The 20,199-nt window shown below is 49.7% G+C and overlaps 7 protein-coding genes across 7 annotated transcripts; 1 reads left to right on the top strand and 6 right to left on the bottom strand.

Annotated features, from left to right (window-relative positions):
- Positions 1 to 1,721: 1,721 nt before the first annotated feature.
- EI90DRAFT_3015183 (uncharacterized protein) lies at positions 1,722 to 3,282 on the top strand (the record flags this gene model as incomplete). The annotated part of the gene is made up of 5 exons (XM_039056878.1): positions 1,722 to 1,934; positions 2,482 to 2,708; positions 2,884 to 2,978; positions 3,015 to 3,129; positions 3,177 to 3,282. 5 exons carry the CDS (start codon positions 1,722 to 1,724, stop codon positions 3,280 to 3,282), a joined length of 756 nt encoding a protein of 251 aa, XP_038917893.1.
- Positions 3,283 to 4,829: 1,547 nt separating this feature from the next.
- EI90DRAFT_3121498 (APC amino acid permease) lies at positions 4,830 to 7,927 on the bottom strand (the record flags this gene model as incomplete). The annotated part of the gene is made up of 18 exons (XM_039063401.1): positions 4,830 to 5,059; positions 5,138 to 5,406; positions 5,463 to 5,500; positions 5,557 to 5,630; positions 5,691 to 5,809; positions 5,875 to 5,906; positions 5,974 to 6,181; positions 6,268 to 6,292; positions 6,369 to 6,581; positions 6,644 to 6,661; positions 6,726 to 6,854; positions 6,906 to 6,916; positions 6,997 to 7,016; positions 7,083 to 7,207; positions 7,268 to 7,294; positions 7,348 to 7,366; positions 7,422 to 7,481; positions 7,874 to 7,927. 18 exons carry the CDS (start codon positions 7,925 to 7,927, stop codon positions 4,830 to 4,832), a joined length of 1,671 nt encoding a protein of 556 aa, XP_038917892.1.
- Positions 7,928 to 8,400: 473 nt separating this feature from the next.
- Positions 8,401 to 9,876, bottom strand: EI90DRAFT_3051246 (uncharacterized protein). The gene is made up of 5 exons (XM_039059827.1): positions 9,569 to 9,876; positions 9,291 to 9,378; positions 8,943 to 9,215; positions 8,777 to 8,866; positions 8,401 to 8,695 (listed from the first exon to the last, which is right to left on the bottom strand). The coding sequence occupies exons 1-5, from the start codon at positions 9,796 to 9,798 to the stop codon at positions 8,627 to 8,629; spliced, it is 750 nt and encodes a 249-aa protein (XP_038917891.1). The 5' UTR covers positions 9,799 to 9,876; the 3' UTR covers positions 8,401 to 8,626.
- A 220-nt stretch (positions 9,877 to 10,096) lies between these two features.
- On the bottom strand, positions 10,097 to 11,067 carry EI90DRAFT_3051243 (uncharacterized protein; the record flags this gene model as incomplete). The annotated part of the gene is made up of 5 exons (XM_039059826.1): positions 10,915 to 11,067; positions 10,551 to 10,846; positions 10,452 to 10,497; positions 10,338 to 10,397; positions 10,097 to 10,276 (listed from the first exon to the last, which is right to left on the bottom strand). Exons 1-5 carry the CDS (start codon positions 10,997 to 10,999, stop codon positions 10,098 to 10,100), a joined length of 666 nt encoding a protein of 221 aa, XP_038917890.1. The 5' UTR covers positions 11,000 to 11,067.
- Positions 11,068 to 12,949: 1,882 nt separating this feature from the next.
- EI90DRAFT_2915889 (t-SNARE) lies at positions 12,950 to 14,388 on the bottom strand (the record flags this gene model as incomplete). Its single annotated transcript, XM_039054568.1, has 8 exons — positions 12,950 to 13,097; positions 13,162 to 13,247; positions 13,302 to 13,421; positions 13,479 to 13,661; positions 13,721 to 13,954; positions 14,012 to 14,207; positions 14,271 to 14,302; positions 14,359 to 14,388. The coding sequence occupies 8 exons, from the start codon at positions 14,386 to 14,388 to the stop codon at positions 12,950 to 12,952; spliced, it is 1,029 nt and encodes a 342-aa protein (XP_038917889.1).
- A 314-nt stretch (positions 14,389 to 14,702) lies between these two features.
- EI90DRAFT_3145069 (argininosuccinate lyase) lies at positions 14,703 to 16,481 on the bottom strand (the record flags this gene model as incomplete). The annotated part of the gene is made up of 8 exons (XM_039065232.1): positions 14,703 to 14,957; positions 15,013 to 15,093; positions 15,141 to 15,284; positions 15,339 to 15,423; positions 15,476 to 15,822; positions 15,875 to 16,126; positions 16,189 to 16,363; positions 16,417 to 16,481. The coding sequence occupies 8 exons, from the start codon at positions 16,479 to 16,481 to the stop codon at positions 14,703 to 14,705; spliced, it is 1,404 nt and encodes a 467-aa protein (XP_038917888.1).
- Positions 16,482 to 19,101: 2,620 nt separating this feature from the next.
- On the bottom strand, positions 19,102 to 19,867 carry EI90DRAFT_3051226 (uncharacterized protein). The gene is made up of 4 exons (XM_039059825.1): positions 19,687 to 19,867; positions 19,534 to 19,625; positions 19,341 to 19,470; positions 19,102 to 19,279 (listed from the first exon to the last, which is right to left on the bottom strand). Exons 1-4 carry the CDS (start codon positions 19,776 to 19,778, stop codon positions 19,123 to 19,125), a joined length of 471 nt encoding a protein of 156 aa, XP_038917887.1. The 5' UTR covers positions 19,779 to 19,867; the 3' UTR covers positions 19,102 to 19,122.
- Positions 19,868 to 20,199: the final 332 nt, after the last annotated feature.

The raw sequence follows: 20,199 nt of genomic DNA, 5'->3' as shown, positions 1-20,199 counted from the left end.
CGTTAGATGGGATACCATGCGGCATGCCAAGTTCGGAAAGAGCTGATCGCGAGCCAGGACAGTTCGGGTCCTGAGATCAGCGTTCCTCCAAGATCAGAATCAAGACCCTCAGCAGTTCCGAGCAATCTGCCCTGACAGCCATGTGAGATTTACAAAAAAGTCATAATGGGTGCGGTAATTGCCATAGTGAATGATGTTTGTCGGGAATGCGCCGATGGGCGATTGGTGTGAAGCGTGTATGGTGACCATTCCAACTGCAGGGTCAGACGGAGTATTCCACCAGAGGTCAACCGTCGAATAGAAACGATCTACTTGCCCTTTGGCTACGGACTGAGGCAGAATTGCACGGTGCTGCTCGGGCTTGGGTTGTACGGAAATCATTGCCACGTGTTCTACTCGTGGCGACAGAGCTAGGCAGTCCAATCAACGGCGCGTTGAACGTCATCGAATTATTGTTGTAATGGGGCGACGATCGTCACGAAGCTTGTATAGCCCTCCGATGAGTGCAGGGACGCGGGGATTGGGATGAAAGCGGGGAGCGTGTATCATTGAACCAGAGTTGACCGCCACCTGTGCCTCCAAGACGGGTGCATGGATGTGCAATTCGTTCACACCGAGGATCACACTCGAGTTCACTCATTCCAAAATCTAGGTTCCGGTCGGTGTTCCCAGCTCAATGTGCACTAGGTGGCAGACTGGCGTGTATGCCAGGAACTATAAGTCGAAACCTTCCTGACGAAGGAGGCCGAGGTAGTTCCCGGTATGGACGCTAGGCAGTGTAGCTCATATTAAGGCCGGGAACACCAAGCCAAGACCAGAACCTGGATTTTGGAAGGAGTGAGTGGAGCTTAACGATTTCAACAGTGTGATCCTTAGTGAACACCTAAGATAATAAGGTTATAAGAACAGAGATAACTAACCTCAGTCTCCGGAATGAGAACAAGAAAAAAAGGAAAAACTGCGTGATATTCCCGCTACTCTGTAGCGGGTCTTGAATGCGTAAACTGAATGCCCGTGCCAGAGGTCCTGTATTATTGCAAATTCCCTTGCTATCCAGGGTCCTTGTCTTGCCAACTTTCCGCATTTGTTTTGTAACTTCCGTATCCTGTTCTCGCTTTAAAAGCTCCCCTTCCCAATAACTTCCCTTGCCCTTCATGCCATGCTCCTTTCTCCATTACCCATTCTCTCTTTATTCGACGTTTCCTGATTGTCTGTGGCCAATGATGTCATCACCCATTGCACGGTCGGAAAATGGAGTTTGACTCAGTGCCCACGAGGTTTTGAGTTGTGAAACAGATGAGCTGTTCTTTCGCGCGAACTTGTGCTAATAAACATTGCATTGCTGGTTCGGGAGGATGTGTAGGATTTACAGACGGACTCATGCATGGATTTTTTTGGGGTTATGTTCGCTGGGCACTTATGTTACTTGTGGATTGTCTACCAAAGTCCAAAAGCAAAGCCTTGTACCCTGCCCGTCGGTGTAGGTCCCAATCAGGGAGGGCCATAGTTCCTGGAAGCCGGGCGGATTCTTACCAATAAGGCATGATAATGTCGCGCTCCCAGGGCTTGAGGCTCTTCGAACACAGGCCATCCTGGGAAGGACGCACTGCAGTTTGAACCTTTAAACAATCCTCATGAAGAAGGCATCCTGTTGCACATTCAAATCCACCTCGAGTTAAAATCAGGGCCCGGCCCTGAACGGATTCGCTCACGCAGTCTCCATGGATGACACACAATTTTCATCCCCAACGCCACTCTTGTCGTTTCAAATCAAGCTGAGGGCCTTGGGAGTTGTCTTGTTGCAAATGCATGAATTCGCCACAGCGTACATGGGTAGAGCACCCGTTCAAGAGGAGATACCAATGTACCCCAGCGCAGTGACACAAGTTTGGCTAACCGCCAGGGGGATTTGCAGGGGGATTTGGGACAACTCTGTAAGTCACAATGCTGAATTCAATCTGGCCTTCCTCCATAGACGTCAGATGAGAGAACCGATAAGAGTAGCGGGTAATGCCGCAACAGGCGGCGTCCATCAGTTATAATGCCTTAGCTGTAGTTGTAGCGGAGTTGGCCGAATTCAGTTATACAATGAGCGATGCGTTCCACGTCCGCGCATGTCTCGGATGTGCTCGGTGCAGCTGAGCTAGGGGCCAGTCCACCGTGGTAACGCCAAACTTCTACAAGATGGAAGCTAGCCGCGCCATCGGACCCTTCTCAAGTCAGCCGAGCGCCGAAAGATGACATCGGGGCATCTGGGGCATTATCTCCCCTCTCCGCGACGGGGTTGAAATTCCAAAGTTCCTCGCATTGTTCATTTATGGAAAGCGTTCGAAGCTAATATGGAAGATCCAGGGTCACGATAGGACGAGGAGTAACTGCAAGCAACCAGTTTCGCGCCGCGCATGTCAAAGTCGCGAATCAGTATGAAGTTACTTAACCACATCACTGATCTGTGAGGGAACTATCATGAAAAAAAAACAGACAGCGGGCTTCGACCAGTGGCCTCCTGCTGCTGTGCGACGATGCGAAGGCGGAGCTTATCGTCCACGAGCACCCCTCGACGTCGTCACAATAGTCGTGCGCGGAGGCCGTATGATACGTTGCCTTGTCACTGCGAAAAAGGTGGAGTCGCAAGCTGAAGCCTCAAGCTGTCTGCGCCAGCAGATGGAAGAAAAGTTCACTGTTGTACCCCCGGAGTCAAACAAAGAGTGACGTCAGCAGTCTATCCGATGAACCATATTTTATGGTTACCATCGATATCTCCCCCATCGGAGCAAAAACAAATGGCGCAATCAATATGCATTAGTGCACCCGGGGCGTTACGATTTGGATCGAACCAGGCCAGGAATAGATATGGCTCTAATACAGAAAGACATCAATCAGATGTGGGTTCGCTGTACAAACAAGATCCTGGCGTCGGAAGACTGGGAAGCGGGAAGTCTCCACGCAGATTCGGATCATGGGAGGCAAAAAGCTAAGTGAGTGTAACGGAGACATCTGAAACAGCCTCTTAGGCAACACTTTCTACAGCCCCTTCGGAAGCCTTTTCAATGACTTCTTTCCATTGGAGAAGTCAGATACTGCTTCGGTAGAAACAGAAGGGTTAGGGTGGTCCTGCCACACTCCCCGGTGCGACAATTCACCGGTGAATGAGGCTGCAACCTCGCTGCTGTCAGCCAGACACCCGTAACTGAAAGCCGTCCCATTGATTCCAAAGTGACCGGGCATCGACGGTTGCAGGAGGCGATATGGCTCACGATACCATCTGAAGATGCTCCTTAAATGCCGCACGTATAGACGAGGTAGAAAGTCAGTGAGCGAAAAGCCTTGCTAGAGGCTGCCTTACGTTAGCGGAAGCGAGAACCCCGCGGGGCTGCAAGCTTCGGCCTGGCTGTGACTTGGGGATGCTGCCCCATCCGAAGATGGAAAATATATAAAAGCCCCTCGCCGAGTGAGAAAGAATGAGATGGTTGCCATTGACTAACGATTTATGGCAAGTAGTTGGTTCTCGGATGAGGTCAAATCGAATATGTTCATGCTGACGAGTCCATAAATCACGAACCAAACTATACGATTCAGCAGTGAATAAAATTCCAACAGGGAGCAGTGCTGCCATCGAAACTGCTGAATGACAGGATCGAGTGATTCGCAAATATGAAAATGTGAAGCAGACGATGTCGACCGAGGAGCTCAATTGGTACCGAGCCAATGATTCTAATAAAGAGTGATCACCGACGATACCACAGGTAAGCTAGGAGAGAAGAGGGTTGCTCGGGAAGTTCACAAGAATTTCCATAATGGGGGAGCGGGGTCTAGGGCTGACGACCATCTAAGGATGAAAATGCAAATATACTGCAGTATCTGCACCGGACCTACTGGTAGCTAAGCTGATTATTGATGGCGCTAGAGCGACCGAAACAAGGGAAGTGACCCAAAACACATTCGCGGCTGTCCAACCCTTGTTGTATCCAATTTCAAATAGCTAAGTTATGATAGCTAAGCAGTGAGGCATCGCGGAAACAAGCATCAACGGCCCATCCGAACCAAATGGTCGATACGGAGAACACTCGCGATGAGCGCCACGATTTTTTGACAGATTGGACGTCATTCGGGGTGCGACACGGTTGTCATACGCCCGTGAATAAGGCAGTGGCAGATTAATGTGCGAATTCTAACGCGAGTGGGCGAATGTTCTGGGAGCTTCTGTGGTAACATCCAAATAAACCACCACCTCACCCACTGCGATAGCAACATGCGGACGAATATACTTGCACCCTAACATTGAAACGATTCCAGTATCAAACACGAAATAAGAAACTCACCCGGCTAGTTGTAAGCTCAATATTCTAAATCCTAAGCGAAATTTCGCACCGAAGGGTGAATGCCCCTTGCGTTGTAGTCTCACGAACCTGGCAAGAAGGCCTTTCAAAGCGGGATTTCTCAACCGGAAGATCAGCACCTCCATCACTGTGATGGCGATGATGGTAGGCAGGATCCCAGCCTCTACTAAAGTAGAGGATGATGGCAGATTAGGAGGCTGCCCCTTTTGGTTCCACCGTACGGTGGGGACACAAACCAAGGTCACCTATGCCTCCGAAATGGCAGAATTATCGTGCAGTTCTGCTCGTGAGAGCGCCAATGGCAGGGGTCTCCGAAATAAATACACAAAGATAAAGTTCAAAATTCGTTTTCGTCCGAGTATCTCCCTGAGTCTCCACTTACACGCGTTCGAATGTTATGCCGCCAGCCAAATCCGATGGTAGCCGCCATCCTTTTCACTCTGTCACGGACTCCGGCATTTTTATGGATCGAGCTGATCTAACATTCTGTCAGTGACTCCTGTAGGTGGGACCGGCACAATCACACGCCCTCCAAGCTATCGACCGATAGGACGATGTAATTCGTCCGACAAGGATGTGAACCTTGGTTACAGCAATAATCTGCAGGACATCAATGAGAGGCATAACACCATCTTGACTGCAATCCAGAGAAAACAGGACGGGGAGCAGCAGTAGACGGAAAACAATGTATGATCGAAGGCTCTGCTCAGTCTGGACTGCTAACATCAGCTAAGGGATCAGGCAGGGAGGGGTATTAATACACCAACTGGAGCAAGCGAGTCAGGGCATCAACATACTTTCGATCTGCCTGATAGGTCCCGTGAACCACTTCCTCGCGCTTAGTAACCAGAACCCGACAGAATACACAACCACAACTCCCACAGCAACAGGAGCGTAATTAAGCGTCTTACTTGTGACTGGACTCACTTGAGGAAGCATAAAAACGATCGTGATGAAAATGATCCACGCAGTAGCGGTGAAAGCTATCGGGAGGGACCACTTGCCAAGGTGCCATGGTCCCTTCTGAAAATGCGTGTGGTTGATCAGACGCAGGAAGACCGGAATACTAGATATGACCATCGACATGAGCACTCGATCCCCCAGCCGGACGGATAGTCTTACCCATACGATATATAAAGACCAATCGTGGCGATGGATGTCTGCGTAATCGACCCTTGCGTGAGCACAAGGCAGGATAGGTCAAGCTGTCACATACTGCGGCCGTAAAAGCGACAGCCGATCCTAGCGAAGGCAGACCCAGGCAGAAACTCAGTGTTATGGCCAACCATACTGGATTCAAAGCGTTCGAATGAGCCGACACATCTTGTTCCAAGTTACCATGAAACCCACCGGTTCTAATGGGTGAATGAGTACGGCGGTCGACATTATGCCAGAACGTCGACCCAGGAAGAGCACCGTCTCGGGAAAAGGCATACATCATTCGAGAGTTCGAAGTCACCGAGAAAAGCCTTCATGCCATTTCAGCGTTATCTACGCATTTTCCCGCTCACAAAATTATTCTGAGGATACTCACCCACAGAGATACATGGAAACGATGATAATAACCTAATCGGAGATGTCAGAGCTAACGTTGCTTCGACTTTCAAAGAAGCAGCAACGAGAGGGGACGCACCATCAGTACAATGGCACCGTCTTTCCCAACAGTATCAATAAATATCTGAGCAATGGGCTGGCCCGTTGAAGAAGCGAGGGTCGTATCATAATTCTGTATCGAGAACAAAAGGCCGAGCAGAAGGAACCATCCGAGCAGAGCCGAGACTCCAATAGAGGTGACGATACCCCATGAACCGGAGGTAGAAGCATTGTGCGTCTCTTCTGACCTGATGGTAGGCCAGAATCAGTGTTGTCGCTCTCTTGTGGCCTGAGGGCGGCTTCGGCTGCACCCTAGGAGTGGGGGAACACGCACATGTGTGCACTGGCATCAAATCCGGCTAGGAGGAAACCTCATCAGCACCCCGCCAACATCTGCAATATCCTGAAACTTCGACATGAAAGGTAATTACTTACTGAGGGTATACTGAGCCATCAGAATACCAATAATCGCCACATAGGCGTGTGAGGCTCGGTCTCCCCACCCTGTACCGTCATAGAAAGTTGTAAAGACGAATTTCGCAGACTGATGGGTTGGCGCTTTGGCAAGGACAGCTATTACAAGTGATGTGGTCCCAATAGCATGCCAGAAGATGCTGAGCTGGTTGAAGAAGCCAAGAAGATGGATGCCTGCGTATATCCGCATGACGATAAATTCGTTAAGGCCAGGTGGTGAGGACTGGTTGACTTACCGAAGGTATTCATGAGGCCTGTTGGTGGGGGAGGCCAAAGTTATTAGAATGTCCTTTTCAATTTGAAAAAAGTGCAGCCCACCTTGACTAATCAAAACAGCAGCGTATATTCCAATTGTCTTCCTTGAATTCGGCACGTAGCTGCTCTTGATTGTTGCTACCGTTGAGATAAAGGTCGCGCAAGCAAAGCTAATACCGGTCGTTACGGCCACTGGGCTCCGGGCAGGTTAAGAATAAAACTGGGTATGTGGACCTTACATACCTTGTCCAAGCCTAATAATGACAGGATAAAATATGTCGAGCAAGATTACTTGAGCTTTGCACCATAGAAAAATAACGGATGAGTTACGCACAAATTGAACCACCCTGTCATCTACACAGGCGTCGAATGTCAGGGGCGGACTCACGACATGGCACGAAAGCTCTAAAAGCTACGCACCCACGCAGCAAACGCAGAATATCTCCCCTTTGCAACGCGGGAGGACCAGAAGTACGGCCCACCAGAAGTGGGGATGCTGCTGCATACTTCCGCCATAGCCAATCCAACGATCATTGTGAAAAACGCTAATCAAGAACGTACACGGGTGGGCAAAACGGAAGGGAACCAAATGGCTGAAGGCTTACCAACTACGACCCAACCCCAAACCATCACTGTATGTGAACGAGAGTAAGTTACGGACGTCGTCCAGCCCAAAAAGGAATACCTGCGGGGCCTCCGGTGGTCTGTTGACCACTGTTAATCTCTGAGTACTGGCGAAATGTAGAACAAGGAACGCACCAAGCCGAAGAGGAACAAAGACGAAGTCCCCGTAATAACAGAGATGACGGAGAACGAGATCTAACGGTGCCAATGCCAAATATGGGACCGTCAAGCAGACGAGCTTATTATGGTACTCGATTCGCCACCAATTTGGTCAAAAAGTCACTTACACCAAAGTTCTACAAGCAACAGCATACCAGCATGTGAACGTCCACTCGCAACCCCACTACGGCTGAAATGACTGTATCACTGACCTGCAAAGGACTCCAATCTCGTTTCAACTCCTGTTTATAGCCATGCCTCGCGAGTTCAATCTGCAGTTTTGGGTACGCGACGCAACGTAACCCGATTATGATAGAGCCGGTATTTGTCAGCACAAGGTAGGGACAGGATAGCAATGACCGGCGGACAAGGGCACACGGTAAGGCACCCACCACCTTTACAGCTACAGGTCAAAGCGAGAAACGTACCTCGTCAGCACCCATCGTCACCTCAGCTGGGTTGTACTTCTCGATATCCGCCATGCTTGTGCGTCCCTTTTCCGCCTAACGGCTAAGATTTACCTTCTAGGCCTATCGTTTCCAGACTCGTGGGCGTTGCGCGGGTCTTGACAATTTGGGGGGTGACTACAGCAAAACCTCAGTCTAAACAGTGAGGGGGTTGTTCTGGGAAGACGGGAGCAGAAGGAAGCTTCAATATAATGAAGAAGCACTTAGATAGGCCGCTCACTACCGTCTTCCAAGTTCAATACATCATTTACCCTCTCATCTTTCCAATTTTGACTCCCGATAGCAAACGGGAGATTATTTCAAGCCGTTATCTCTGAGTAATTGCAAGAGATGAAACTAGCAATATAGCCTTATGTTGTGACGGCTAACACCGTCCGGCTTCTCAGGACTAAACTCTTGAACCGAGCATAAACGGTCTCCCCCCCAACCTCCGATTCACGCCAATGACACGATAAACGCTACGGTGAACAAACGCTTTTTATTGTGTACGAATGCTGTAATAGGTAGGATACAACAGAGTGTGATATGCACGGTGAGGATAGGGAAGCGACAGTAGGTATGTATGATAGCTGTAGGTCGTACTCGGGAGGAAGTGAAAAGTACGGGGTTAAAAAGTATAATGTAACGTGAATCAAATAAGTTAAGGATGCTTTGACTTGTAGTTGATGATGAAGAGTGCGAGGGGTAGTCCCAGAATGGCGCAAACGACGAAGACTAAGGTTTACGGAACTCGAGCAACACGGTATAAATTGTGTTGAATGCGGTGTAGATTTCTTCTCTAACCTACAGGGCAGGGACGAGCGCGCGACATAGGCTCGAAGGTAAGCATCAACGACAACAGAAGCATTAGTAACAATAACTTACCTTGGCACCAGTCAACACGATCTTCCCCGACACAAAAATCAATAGCACAACCTTGGGCTTGATCATGCGGTAGATAAGACCAGGGAAGAGCTGCGTGGTGACGAGGCGACCAAGGTAAGAATGTGGACCCACTTATGGCATTGCTACACAGCTGAGTGAAACGCACCTCCGGTTCATAGCTGCTGAAAGACCCGTGCGAATACGCAAGACCCTCCAACCGTATTGGAAAGCGCACATCACAACTGCCAACAATGTTCTGGATCTTAAAGTCCAAGAATTTGGCATCAAAGCCAAGCTTCTGCACAATGCGCGCATATTTGCGAGAGGCAAGACGGGAATCGTCTTCAGACTTGGCGCCTGTAACAACCATCTTGCCCGAGGCAAAGATGAGCGCGGTGGTCTTGGGATCACGGATGCGCATGATTACAGCTGCAAATCGCTGAGGGAAAGCTATTAGTTATGATGAAGTGGATAGAGCTTCCTGGAGAACCTAGGTCAGCGCCTTGACGCTTACCTTAGGATTGTACTCGGCATTGCGAGCATGAAGCGCAATGGTTTTCAAATCAAGTCGGCAGTCAAGGTTGACGGTGGCGACGATGTTTCTATTCGACGACGCAAGAAAGCAATACATACATAGGCATGTTCAGCAACTCATCGCTTATTACGATCCATATCGCCACCCACAGCACCAGATTATGGCGTTACCACAACCTAGTATCGGGGTGACACTGGGGGACGTGATGACAAACTCGTTGCCCAAGCAACGAGACAAAGGCTGAACCTGATACTCACTGCAGTGTAGGAACAATCCCATCCACCGCTGTGATATGCTGCTGCTCAAGCGTGAGCGGCTTGCCCGGGGTTGGAGCATTTGCTGGGGTACTGTTTGTCGGGGCTACGACGGTCGTGCTTACTGCATTCGACGTCGACGTAGAGGGAACAGGTGACGGAACGGTGTTCTGCGAACCAGGCATAACAAGACCACCATTCTGTCGCTGTTGAGAAGATGCTTGGAAAGCCATTTTGACAGATGCGATCAAACAGTGTTTCCAAAGCGCGCTCTAAAAAATTTTTGGTTGTGGGAAAAATTTGGATCCGAGAAGGGGGCGGTGGGTTCGAACATGATGGGCCCTTATATACCTGTGAGCTTTCCCCCCATGTGACCGATTCGGAAGCAAAAGGTAGGAGCCGCGCGGTAACTCCAAACAAATGCCCTTGCGCGCCTCCGCAGAATGCAACAAGAAAGCTTCTGGGCGTTTATTTTGTTTTAAACGACCCCTACGTACAGATTAATTTGTTCCACCTTGTAATGGAACAACTTTTATGACTGGGACATATCCCAGTTTTTGAATATACCACCAACTTCTGGCATTTTCCATGAGTTAAGTGCTGAGAGTGTTGCTTCACCCCAGTCGAAATTTTCGTCCACCACATCTTCAGTTGGCTCCACGAAGACAACTAAGGAGGCAAAGTCCTGCTTGATAAACCCGTACTCTAATCCTACAAGTTGCAGGATCGTTAGCAATGGTACCATCCCAACCTCATCAGTGTGTCGGCTTACCCTTTGATATGAGCAGTTTCAATGGCTCGTAGTATCCACAGACATTGAGTAGTACCACCGCTATTGAATCTCATCAGATCAGCGCCTCTCATATAAAAATTAAATTAAACGGACGTTTTTCGTGTATTCCGAGCCCTGTCCAAGTCACTGCCTCCAGCACCTAACAAGATATGATTCAGTGACCACAGGGAGCCGAAAAGGTGTTGTCATTACCTCTTCGAAGGTTCCGAATCCTCCTGGAAGCCCGACGAAGCCGCCGTCCGCCAACTCAGCCATCCTCATCTTGCGCTCGTGCATGTTCCCGACGAAGAGTGTATCAGGGTAATCGGGGGAAATTGGATTGTAAACAGAATCCCCTTCGCCTCCTCCCTCTGCGATCGCGCGTGGCACCACCCCTGTGACTCTACCTCCTGCCTCTCGGCAAGCAGCAGCTACTCGACCCATGAGGCCCGAAGTACCTCCGCCATAAATGAGTTGTCGGTTGTCATTTGCTAATGCGCGGCCAAGCGCTAGAATGATTCGGTTCGTCAGTATTGACTCTGACCGATACACCCTGAGATCGACGCGGACAGCTTACCTGTAGCGGCGTCGGCGAACTCTGGTCGATTCCCTTTAGTGGAACCACAAAAGACACAAACGGATGGGCGTTTGTCGTCGGACATGGCTGGTGCAGTGAGATGTGTTTAGGTTGACGGTGCGAGGTGGTTCGTCTTCGGTGTGGGGTGAGTGCACGTAAAGAGTAAGGAATAACCAGGGAAGATTGATCGCACGGATCCAGGGATCCATGATCATCACGTCGCTTATCCTCCCAGCACTCGAGCAGAATTCCTCCTTTGAGAGAACGATGTTCCCCGTGCTAAGGATAGCAGTTGGGAAGTAAACTCTTGTAAATTACCAAGTTTTCGTAGAAAGGATCATTTACTAAGCTTCGAGTGGTAACTGACAATGGTAATGTACCAACTCACCTGACGAGGGTTGGTAAAATTAGTTCTGCGCACTACATATATATCTCGGCGACGCGATACACAAAGTAGGATTTCATGTTATGTATACTTGGATTATGATACAGCATGAGACAAAAAATCGCGATCTAATTTGGTCGGGAATAACTCGATGATGGTCTGGGGATTAAGTATGTAAATAAGCAATCAAATCCACGCGCACGGGGGACCCACGAGGGCCCCATCCCGCAGGGTAAACGCCGCACTTAAACACAGGGGACCGGGTAACCCGGGCCGACGCGCGCAGGCACGGTTTCGAAGATACGATGACAGAGGGGCTTCCCACAGTGACTGCCACGGTGAGCATTCAGATGCGACTCACGCATGGGCAAGTGAGCTCCTCATCTACCCAATAACTTTGGAGCGAAGGATGGGAGCTTCAAGCGCTTCCAAAGGGCGGACTTAGCATGATCCTCAGTAGTATGTGAAAGTAAAAGGTGTGCATCAACTTAGCACCCACAAACGTTTTGCCATCCACTCCATCATTATTTCCACTGGAGACCCCCGACACATACGCAAATAATTGGTTGAAAAGGACTCCACAAAATGAAAGGACGATCCTTTCCAGCAGGCGGTAAAGTTGAAAAGTCGATGCAGTTGTCGGACGGGAGGGGGGAAAGACAAATTGGGTAGTAATTGGCTATCTACGGGGCAGAGGGAGGACCATCATTGAAAAAGGGTCTGGGACAGTTCCACAGCCTAGCGGTGGAGAACAAAAGAAAGCTGGCCTCGTCCGTTGCCGACTTAAATAACCGCCAAGGGGCAGAAGCCGTCCGAATACGAAAGACATGTGAACGGATGCGAGGTTGGGCTGGCGAGAACCAGAGTCGAAGGCGGGGAAAGAACGGAACCCTGGCAGGCTAGGACTCGACTTTTGTGGGAGCGGAGTCAGATCTGAGCCACACAATGACTATAATGCCAATATCCATATAGGTTTACAGAGTGGCAGGTTGGGTTGGGTGTTATTGATCCGTGCTCCCAGCAGGACGGTTACCAAATTTCTCTGACAACCGGACGACATCAGCATGTTGCACCCCATACATCCTAGCAAACCCTGCAGTAACGAGGACTTTGCAAACAAAATATATCAGTCCCCTCTCCTTTGGCATGACTTCTGTAGGCGGCGTTCAACTCACAGACACCAAGACCAGCCATTACTCTGCTTCCAAACAACGTCTTCGGTCCGCCGCGTAAGCCCACTTTCCTTGAGTGATAGAGACTGTGAGTACCGACGCCTACGAGGACCGCCCCACCCACGAGGCGGCACGAAAAGCACTCTGGCGTTTGTCGTTGTTGTAAAGTGTCCAACTTGGCGACGGTTTCGTTTCGGTTTAGGCCGTGAGAGACTAGGAGTGATGGAATCACGCGACAGATATAGGTTGTCTTGACGGGGACGACTACATAAGTCAGACATGTCACCAGGCAGAAGGGGAGTGATCAGATTTGCAATAATATAAAGACGATAAGCGACATGAATCGAGGAAGACATAAAGGAAAGACCAGAAGTTAGGTATTAAGAAAAAGTCCTTTCCATCAAAACGAGATAATGATTGTAATTGCTTTATTGTAAACCAAGACGTGAAAGTGAAGGAAACGAACGAACAATAAGCGCTAATGCTTAGGTTTCAGGTTATTTGAGACGACTACACCGACGACGATGCCGATGATCGCAAGGATGATAAGGCAAATGAAGAAACAGATCCAACGCTTCTTGCGAGCTGCCCGCGCCGAGTTAACAGCTTTTTCCGTGTGCTGCAGCCTGGAAGTAAATAGGAAGCGTGGTTCATCAGTGATAGCCTGAATAAGGAGAATACGACTCTTACCCTGTCTCGAGATCCTTCTCGGCGATTTCTGCGTGCCCTTCAATGACATCAATAGCTTCATCTTGCTGCTCAACCATGACACTCATCTAGACGCGCACAAAGATAAGTATGTTTCCAAAAGAAAGCGTAGTGGAACCCACATCATTAAACAGCTGCGCCAGCTCAGTCAGAGTCTTCTCAATTCGCTTGATATCGGCATGTCGCTCCTGGACCTCACGATATGCCGCCCGCGATTCACCATATCGGTTGGAGCTCATTAGCTAATCATAGTTCAGTAAGGAAACGGAAATGCATTGTCAAAGAGAGATGAGACGAACAGCTTGTGAGAAGATCTGAGCCCCATCGTCCTCGGTAACAGCTTTCACCTCTTCTGGGGTTGCATCGGGTTTAACAATACGGAATTGTCGTTCAACGCGTTGTTTATATTTAGCACGATATTGGCGCTCAACCTCTTGGTAGCTCTGAATCGCCTCAACGAACTTGGACTTAACCAACCCAATCTAAAAGGATGTTCGTCGTCAGTAAAATTACGCGATGGCCGATCGTAGTGGCAGTGTACCTGGTTCTTCTTGATCTGCGCTTCACGCCCTGAGCCCACCTGCCGCTCGAGAGCCTTGACGCGGCGTTTTAAAACAGCACCAAGTGCGCTCGTATCCTCCACGAGAGCCTCAAGCTGGGAAGCATTACGCTTACTAATTTCGTCATCCACATTATTTAACGACCTCGAGTGCAACTCGGAGATTTGTTGGACGTGGCTATTGAATGTTTTGATGTCCTCTTGGATTGATGTTATCTTCAACGAGCACAGCCAATTAATTTCCTGAATGACATGTTGTGATCTCGGTCGTACCTCTGAATAGAAACCAGACATGTCATCATCACCATAGCCCGCGCCGTTGGCATTAGCGCTCACGGGGGGGTTACGCTCCTCCATTTCGTACCGTTCTGATTGTTGCTGAGGTTGGGCGAACGGGTTGCCCCGTCGGCCGCCAGAAGGGGGTGACTGATAGCGTTCTGGTGTTGACTGAGCAGGATAGGAAGGCTCGCTGCGGAATAAGGCAAGGTTGAGTACCGGTGTTGGGATCTCGCGCAGGGAGATAATAACGGACCTTATGTTATCATACTGGCCGCCCTGTTGTGCCTGTTTTGTGGGCATAAATACTGATAAAATTTTCAAAGGCCGCGCTGGAAACTCACCCTTAAAGCTGCTAATCTGTCTCGAGCCATGGTGGAGCGTTTGACGCGTTGCGGAAATTTATACGATAGTTGGTGGGAGTCGCTGTATTAAAGTTGTCTGAGCACTTAAAGGTCAACTTGGAAGTGCTGAGCTTAACAATGGGAAGGTCGACGAAGCGGTCGCTCGGGAAAGAGATTTGAGGGGTTGTTTGTGTGTTTCTGCACAGCACCGGATTCAACACTCAGAAGCCCGAATTGGAAATCACGGACACTGCCAGATCCCAGACTACATAGGAATTGGAATTTTACGTTCCTCAAACCGCGCCGTATGCACAGGCTTGAATTAGACGACACATTCCGCAGAATTATGCCTGCCTAGCCAGGGCCAGATTATTCCGTAAAACATCTACCTGTCGGCCCACCATTGCCCTGCTAGTGCCACCAATTGAAGCTCGCTTCTCCACACTCGATTCGAAGTCGAAGACATGTTTCACATCCTCCTCAAATTTGCTGCTTAGGATCTGTAGGTCCCCCAGTGAAATGTCTGATATCTGGACTCCTCGCTGTTCTGCCAGCGCTACAGCTCGACCAGAAATATGGTGCGTCTCCCGGAATGGAATCTACCGTGCACCATTAGCAAGAGATTCCAAAGCAATTCCAAACAAACACACTAACCCCTTTTCTCACGAGATAGTCAGCCAAGTCAGTGGCTAGCATGTCCATGGTAAGAGCTTTCTTCATCCTATCTGGATGAATCTGTAACACCGTCGGCTCCGCATCTTGTACAGACAGGAATAATTTACCTCTAATGTCGCAATAACCCCTTCCGCTATACGGAGACATGCCGACACTGTGTCCACTGTGTCAAACAATGGCTCTTTATCTTCTTGAAGGTCCTTATTGTAGGTCGAGGGCAACCCTTTGAGTGTGACGAGGAAACCGGACATCTAGGAATATCATCAACGAACTCGTAACACATAAGCCCAGATCCAGAAACTGACGTTTCCAAATACTCGACCCGACTTCCCTCGCAATAACTCCAATGAATCCGCGTTCTTTTTCTGTGGCATCATACTCGAGCCAGTGCTAAATCCCTTTGTTCAGTCCCGCCGCTCTAAGTGCTCTCATTGTAACTTGCCTGTATGCATCACTCAGCGTCAAGAAGCCAAACTCAGCGGTTGTGTATATTATGAGATCCTCAGATAAGCGAGAGAGATGCGTCATCGTCAAACTTGCCCACATCATGAATTCAATGATGAAATCCCGGTCGCCAACACCAAAGAGAGAGTTCTCCGCAATAGATGCGAATCCGAGCTCCTTGGCTAGGAATTCGCGATCCAGACTGAAAGCATTCCCAGCAAGTGCACCAGAGCCCAGAGGTAGAACGGAGATACGTGGTTTGAGTTGAGTTATCCGCTCAAGGTCATTGTTGAGCGAAAAAGCGTGGGATAGCAAAAGATGAGACCACCGTATGGGTAAAGCCCTCTAACTGGACGTTTCAGCGACTAAGTTTGTCCGATCTCTCTTGAAGACTTGCCTGTAAATGCGTGTATCCAGGAAGGAGGGCATCTTTCTCCTTATCGGCTCGCTCCACAATGACACTGATCAAGTCGATCAGCGCCGAGCGAATGGTCTCGACCTCTTCCAACAACCACAACCGCATGTCAGTCGCCACCTGGTCGTTTCGGGACCGACCAGTGTGAAGCTTTCCACCAAGTGGTCCAATGAGCTCGGACAGCCGTCGTTCGTTGGCAGTATGAATATCCTCATCATCTGGCTGGATCTTGAACTGTCATGTACAAATTGTTGAGCGAAGTTATTGAATAGTCCGAAATGTCCGAAATGACTAACTTGGCCTTTAGCCCACTCCTCCCCAACAGCTTCCAATCCGCGAATCAAATTGTCTCGCTCCTCTTCTGTAATGATGCCTCCCAAGAATAGAGCTTTCGAATAAGCAATAGAGCCCTTGATGTCTTGGGAATGCATGCGTTTATCATAACTAAGGGACTCGTTGAAGGCATTCATGCTAACGAAGAATGATGTTAGCCATAGATCGAGAGCATAAAGGTGCATCCTTACAGTGGATCGGTAGCCCCGGTGAATCTTCCTCCCCATAATTTCTGTTTAGCGGATGCGTTGGACATTGGAGTATAGAGATAGAGATATTCCACGATCGGCCGTTCAACCCCGTATTAGGAAAGAGCCGCCAATGTCAATAATTGGACGACTCGTGGCTGGCCTCCAGCTCTCTGTCCCAACAAACGTTCCATAATTATAAGGCACCACCTGAGGAAACGTCAAACTAGCCATCCGCGACACGATCGTATGCTAGTCTGTGCCCCACCACAGCAAATCATTCCCGCCGTGCATATCATACTGGGGCCCCGACCGAAAGTTAATGTAGCGGGCACCGGTACGTACATATGTGAGTCGGTATCGCCATTGAATGCAGTGCAGGATTCATCTGTGGGGCGGCATATTTGCAGTAATTGGCTGCTGTTCAGGGCATTCATCATTACATTTATTCATAAGGTAAACGGCAAACATGGCAGGTCGGTACTACACGATTCTCTAGGGCATGGTTTAGAATGAGCGCTCGGCACGCGCGGCAAAGAACGTGTCCACATGGCGCGCCCATTGCTGGCGGGCGTGTACTATCCATTTCCTCATAACATATAGGGCACTCCAGACCCTCGGATCTGTTTTGAGCAGGTGGGATGGAGTAGGGATTTTTCGATATTGGTGATGGTGGCGGAGGCCTCGATGAGGTATTTTCCGACAGGATGGAGGCTGAGGGCAGCGATAAGACCGTGGGTAGAATCGGTCCAGGGGAAGATTCCGTTGTCGGTCGTCGAGCGATACGACCCAAACGATCGGCACGAAAGACACGCTTTAGCCCTCCTTCCGAGAGCCCATAAAGGAACGTTAGTACGTCCCTAGTACACTCGCGCAGACGTCCGAACGGGCTCCAAGCGCCTCTCAAACACTTTATTAGGACATATGTCGCTAAGATCAAAAGTGCTGGAGTTGCGAATGACGAAATAATGGCAATGGCAACAAGACTTGGTCGTGCATGACTAATATGGGAAGTTCTGTGATGGGCGGTTGGTTAGCTGTGAGGTGGGCACGTGTGAGGGACGTGGCTGCTAACGGAGACGGTGTCGATGATGATGTTGTCACGGGTGATGGTGCCAAATGAGTGGAGCTGCTAGAGCTGTTGGCGTGAGTCGCCGCCCTTTGGTAGAAAACCGATTGTGCCGGTGTCTGACTTGTCAAAATCGGCGGAACTGGGCGTTCAGTCAAAAAGACTCCCACCTTAAGGGAAGTTCTACTACCCGGGATGCAGAAAACGGGACTATCATCAGATCAGAGCGGGGAGAGCCAAGGCTCAGGAGAGTGCCGTAGGAAAGAGCCCCCAACCCTTTTATAACTACGCAAACGCTACTAGGCGCGCAGGAATGTGCACAGCAGGCTGGATGAAATAAGCAGGGCGCTCCTGAACAATGGTTGGTCAGACACACTCAGAGGACCCGAGGGCTGTGCAGCGAGCACCGGGGTGGAGGCGGTGGGTGCACTGACATTGACACAGCTTCCACAGACTCCCCATTGAGTCATTATGAACCCCTATATATAAAGGTTGGAAAACCACCGGTTGGCCCACAAACACGCCCGGTTCTTCCCTTAAAGCTGGATGGGTCGAGGGAAAACGAAGTCCGGCAATAACCCTGTGCCATTCCGTATTCGGCAACGCACAGTTTAGGCGCTCACGCCAGTCGCAGATGCGCGATTGGTTCCGTCGCTGACATTCAACTGTGTCCCAGTCGTGATTTCCTGAAGGCATCTGCCCTGTTTTCAGCAGCATGTAGACAGGGTGGGAGCGAGAACAACAGTTTCCGCTGGAGGAATGTTTCTGGTGACCAGGCCAATAGCAATAGCAGGATCAGGAGGGGGGTGGTTGCCCTTCGGCGGCAGGTGGGCACAACTGTTGGCTCAAATGAGGAAAAACGGCTATTTGCGCTCTAGCCCAGCACTGGCTCTTGTTTCTTGATCAATGTGGTAGGACCAAAGCTGTGCAGGGCGTGAGGCGTTCCGACTAGGGGTGTCTGGCAATGGTCAAAGGTTGCATCTTAAACGCTGCAACCCAATGATGCACCTAAGATATATGGAGCCCGCGACAATGTCAACGGTACCAATAAGATAATTTTTTAGTAAAGCTCTCGTGGTAGTCTTCGCAGAAAAGCGGGTTTACCTGCAAAGTCAGCCCGGCGGCTATGTGATCATCATATGAGCGTGAAAAGACCAAGAGCTATACGGGTGCAAGGGAACAAGTGCAGCCGGAGAGATAATAATGCCAATTGTAAGGAGCAGTCCCCAAGCTCTAAGCGACCCAGAAGTTGATGATGAAACCAGTTTGCCGTATCCAGCTCATGCAACAAAGAGGGGTCCTTGCTCTATTTTGCGGTAAACTATTCAAAGGCAACCATCGTTCAGCGAACAGTTGGCCAATCCGGTGTTTCTAGCTGACTCGGAAGCAAATCCACTTCTGGTTTGGCATTCCTTCCAGCTGCAGTCTCGTTACCACCTGTCCCCAGCACGTTCCACAGCAAACATGACGACATGGTGCGTTGGTCATTCGGGGTTGCGTTGCATGCATCCAATCTTTCGTAACAAATCGGACATGTTTCTAAGAGGCATGATCGGCAGACGACTCCTTGGTTCGCGATCCCAGTAGTAACGCGGGGGAAGCGATGCTGAGACCGAATAGTCGTGCGCACCGTGGACAACTTAGGAACAGGAAGCCAAGTTTTCACTGCCGCAGAGCAATCTCTCCAAATTTTCACTGGAGGAATGATATCGCCGTTCGCACCATTTCTGCAATTTCCGGAATTCGGTTCGTAGGCTCAAGGAGACAAACCGGAAGAAAGAGGCGAAGACGATGAAGGTGGGGATAGCTTTCCACCACGCCCCTTTGCTTGGGTCGGAAATTCTGAATACGTCAGCAGATGCGAGAGGTCAAGGGAGCAGACTTTATATGATCCATTTCCGATCTGCACATTTCTTCGCAGGTCGGATACGAGGGAGTCCGAGTAATCATGCACGTCGAGTGCACTGAGTCGCAATCTCTGAATGAATGTAAGGACGAATGAGCCTCGGGCCTGAGGGATCACGATTAATCAGTCATCAAATTGAATACAGTTGGGGATTGAAGCACGAAGTACAAGAAGGCACGGACAATGGAGGCAGGACCGAAAGCTTCTGCGGATCTAGGTAATTCACCCAACACTAAGGTTAGTGAGCTATCAACCGAGACAAACACCACAATCTCGAAAATGGCAATCATCGCTGTAGGAATCAGTTGCGAGCGCACTACTCACGGGTTCCACCATAACGGGAATGGCCATGTCATCGACGTGCATTGGGGTCATAGCTATTGTCGACATGATTGTCCCAAGAGAGTCGGCGATAAAGACTTCTGCCTTTCAACAGCCTAGTAGAGACATTCGGTCGCCGTAGAAGAATTGTTTCTCGAATAGAGTAACCCCCGAGAATGGGTGCGTGGGCATGCAAAGACCAATGTCCGGCACTGGCAGGGATGGCAAGGGGCGAGATGAACGAATCTCAGCAATGATTAGCCGAATTGCAAATTCCATGGAAGCTGGGGGCCGTATGAACGCGGAAAGTTCAGAGCGGTGCAGGGATCCCTGATCAGCATGACAAGGAGCACGAAACCCACGTGTATATGTAAATGACTGGCCAAGGAGAAATTAAACGATACCCCCTGACGTTACTAGTGGCATCAGGGAGCGCTCCAGAAACATTGGCAACGCTAGGTAAAGTCATGTCTGAGCTTGACGTTCATGG

The sequence above is a fragment of the Cantharellus anzutake genome (genome assembly GCF_015039405.1).
Source record: "Cantharellus anzutake strain C23 chromosome Unknown EI90scaffold_16, whole genome shotgun sequence".
Classification (NCBI taxonomy): Eukaryota; Fungi; Basidiomycota; class Agaricomycetes; order Cantharellales; family Hydnaceae; genus Cantharellus; species Cantharellus anzutake.
The sequence above is the reverse complement of the archived record's forward strand: the minus strand, read 5'-3'. Positions and strand labels throughout refer to the sequence as shown.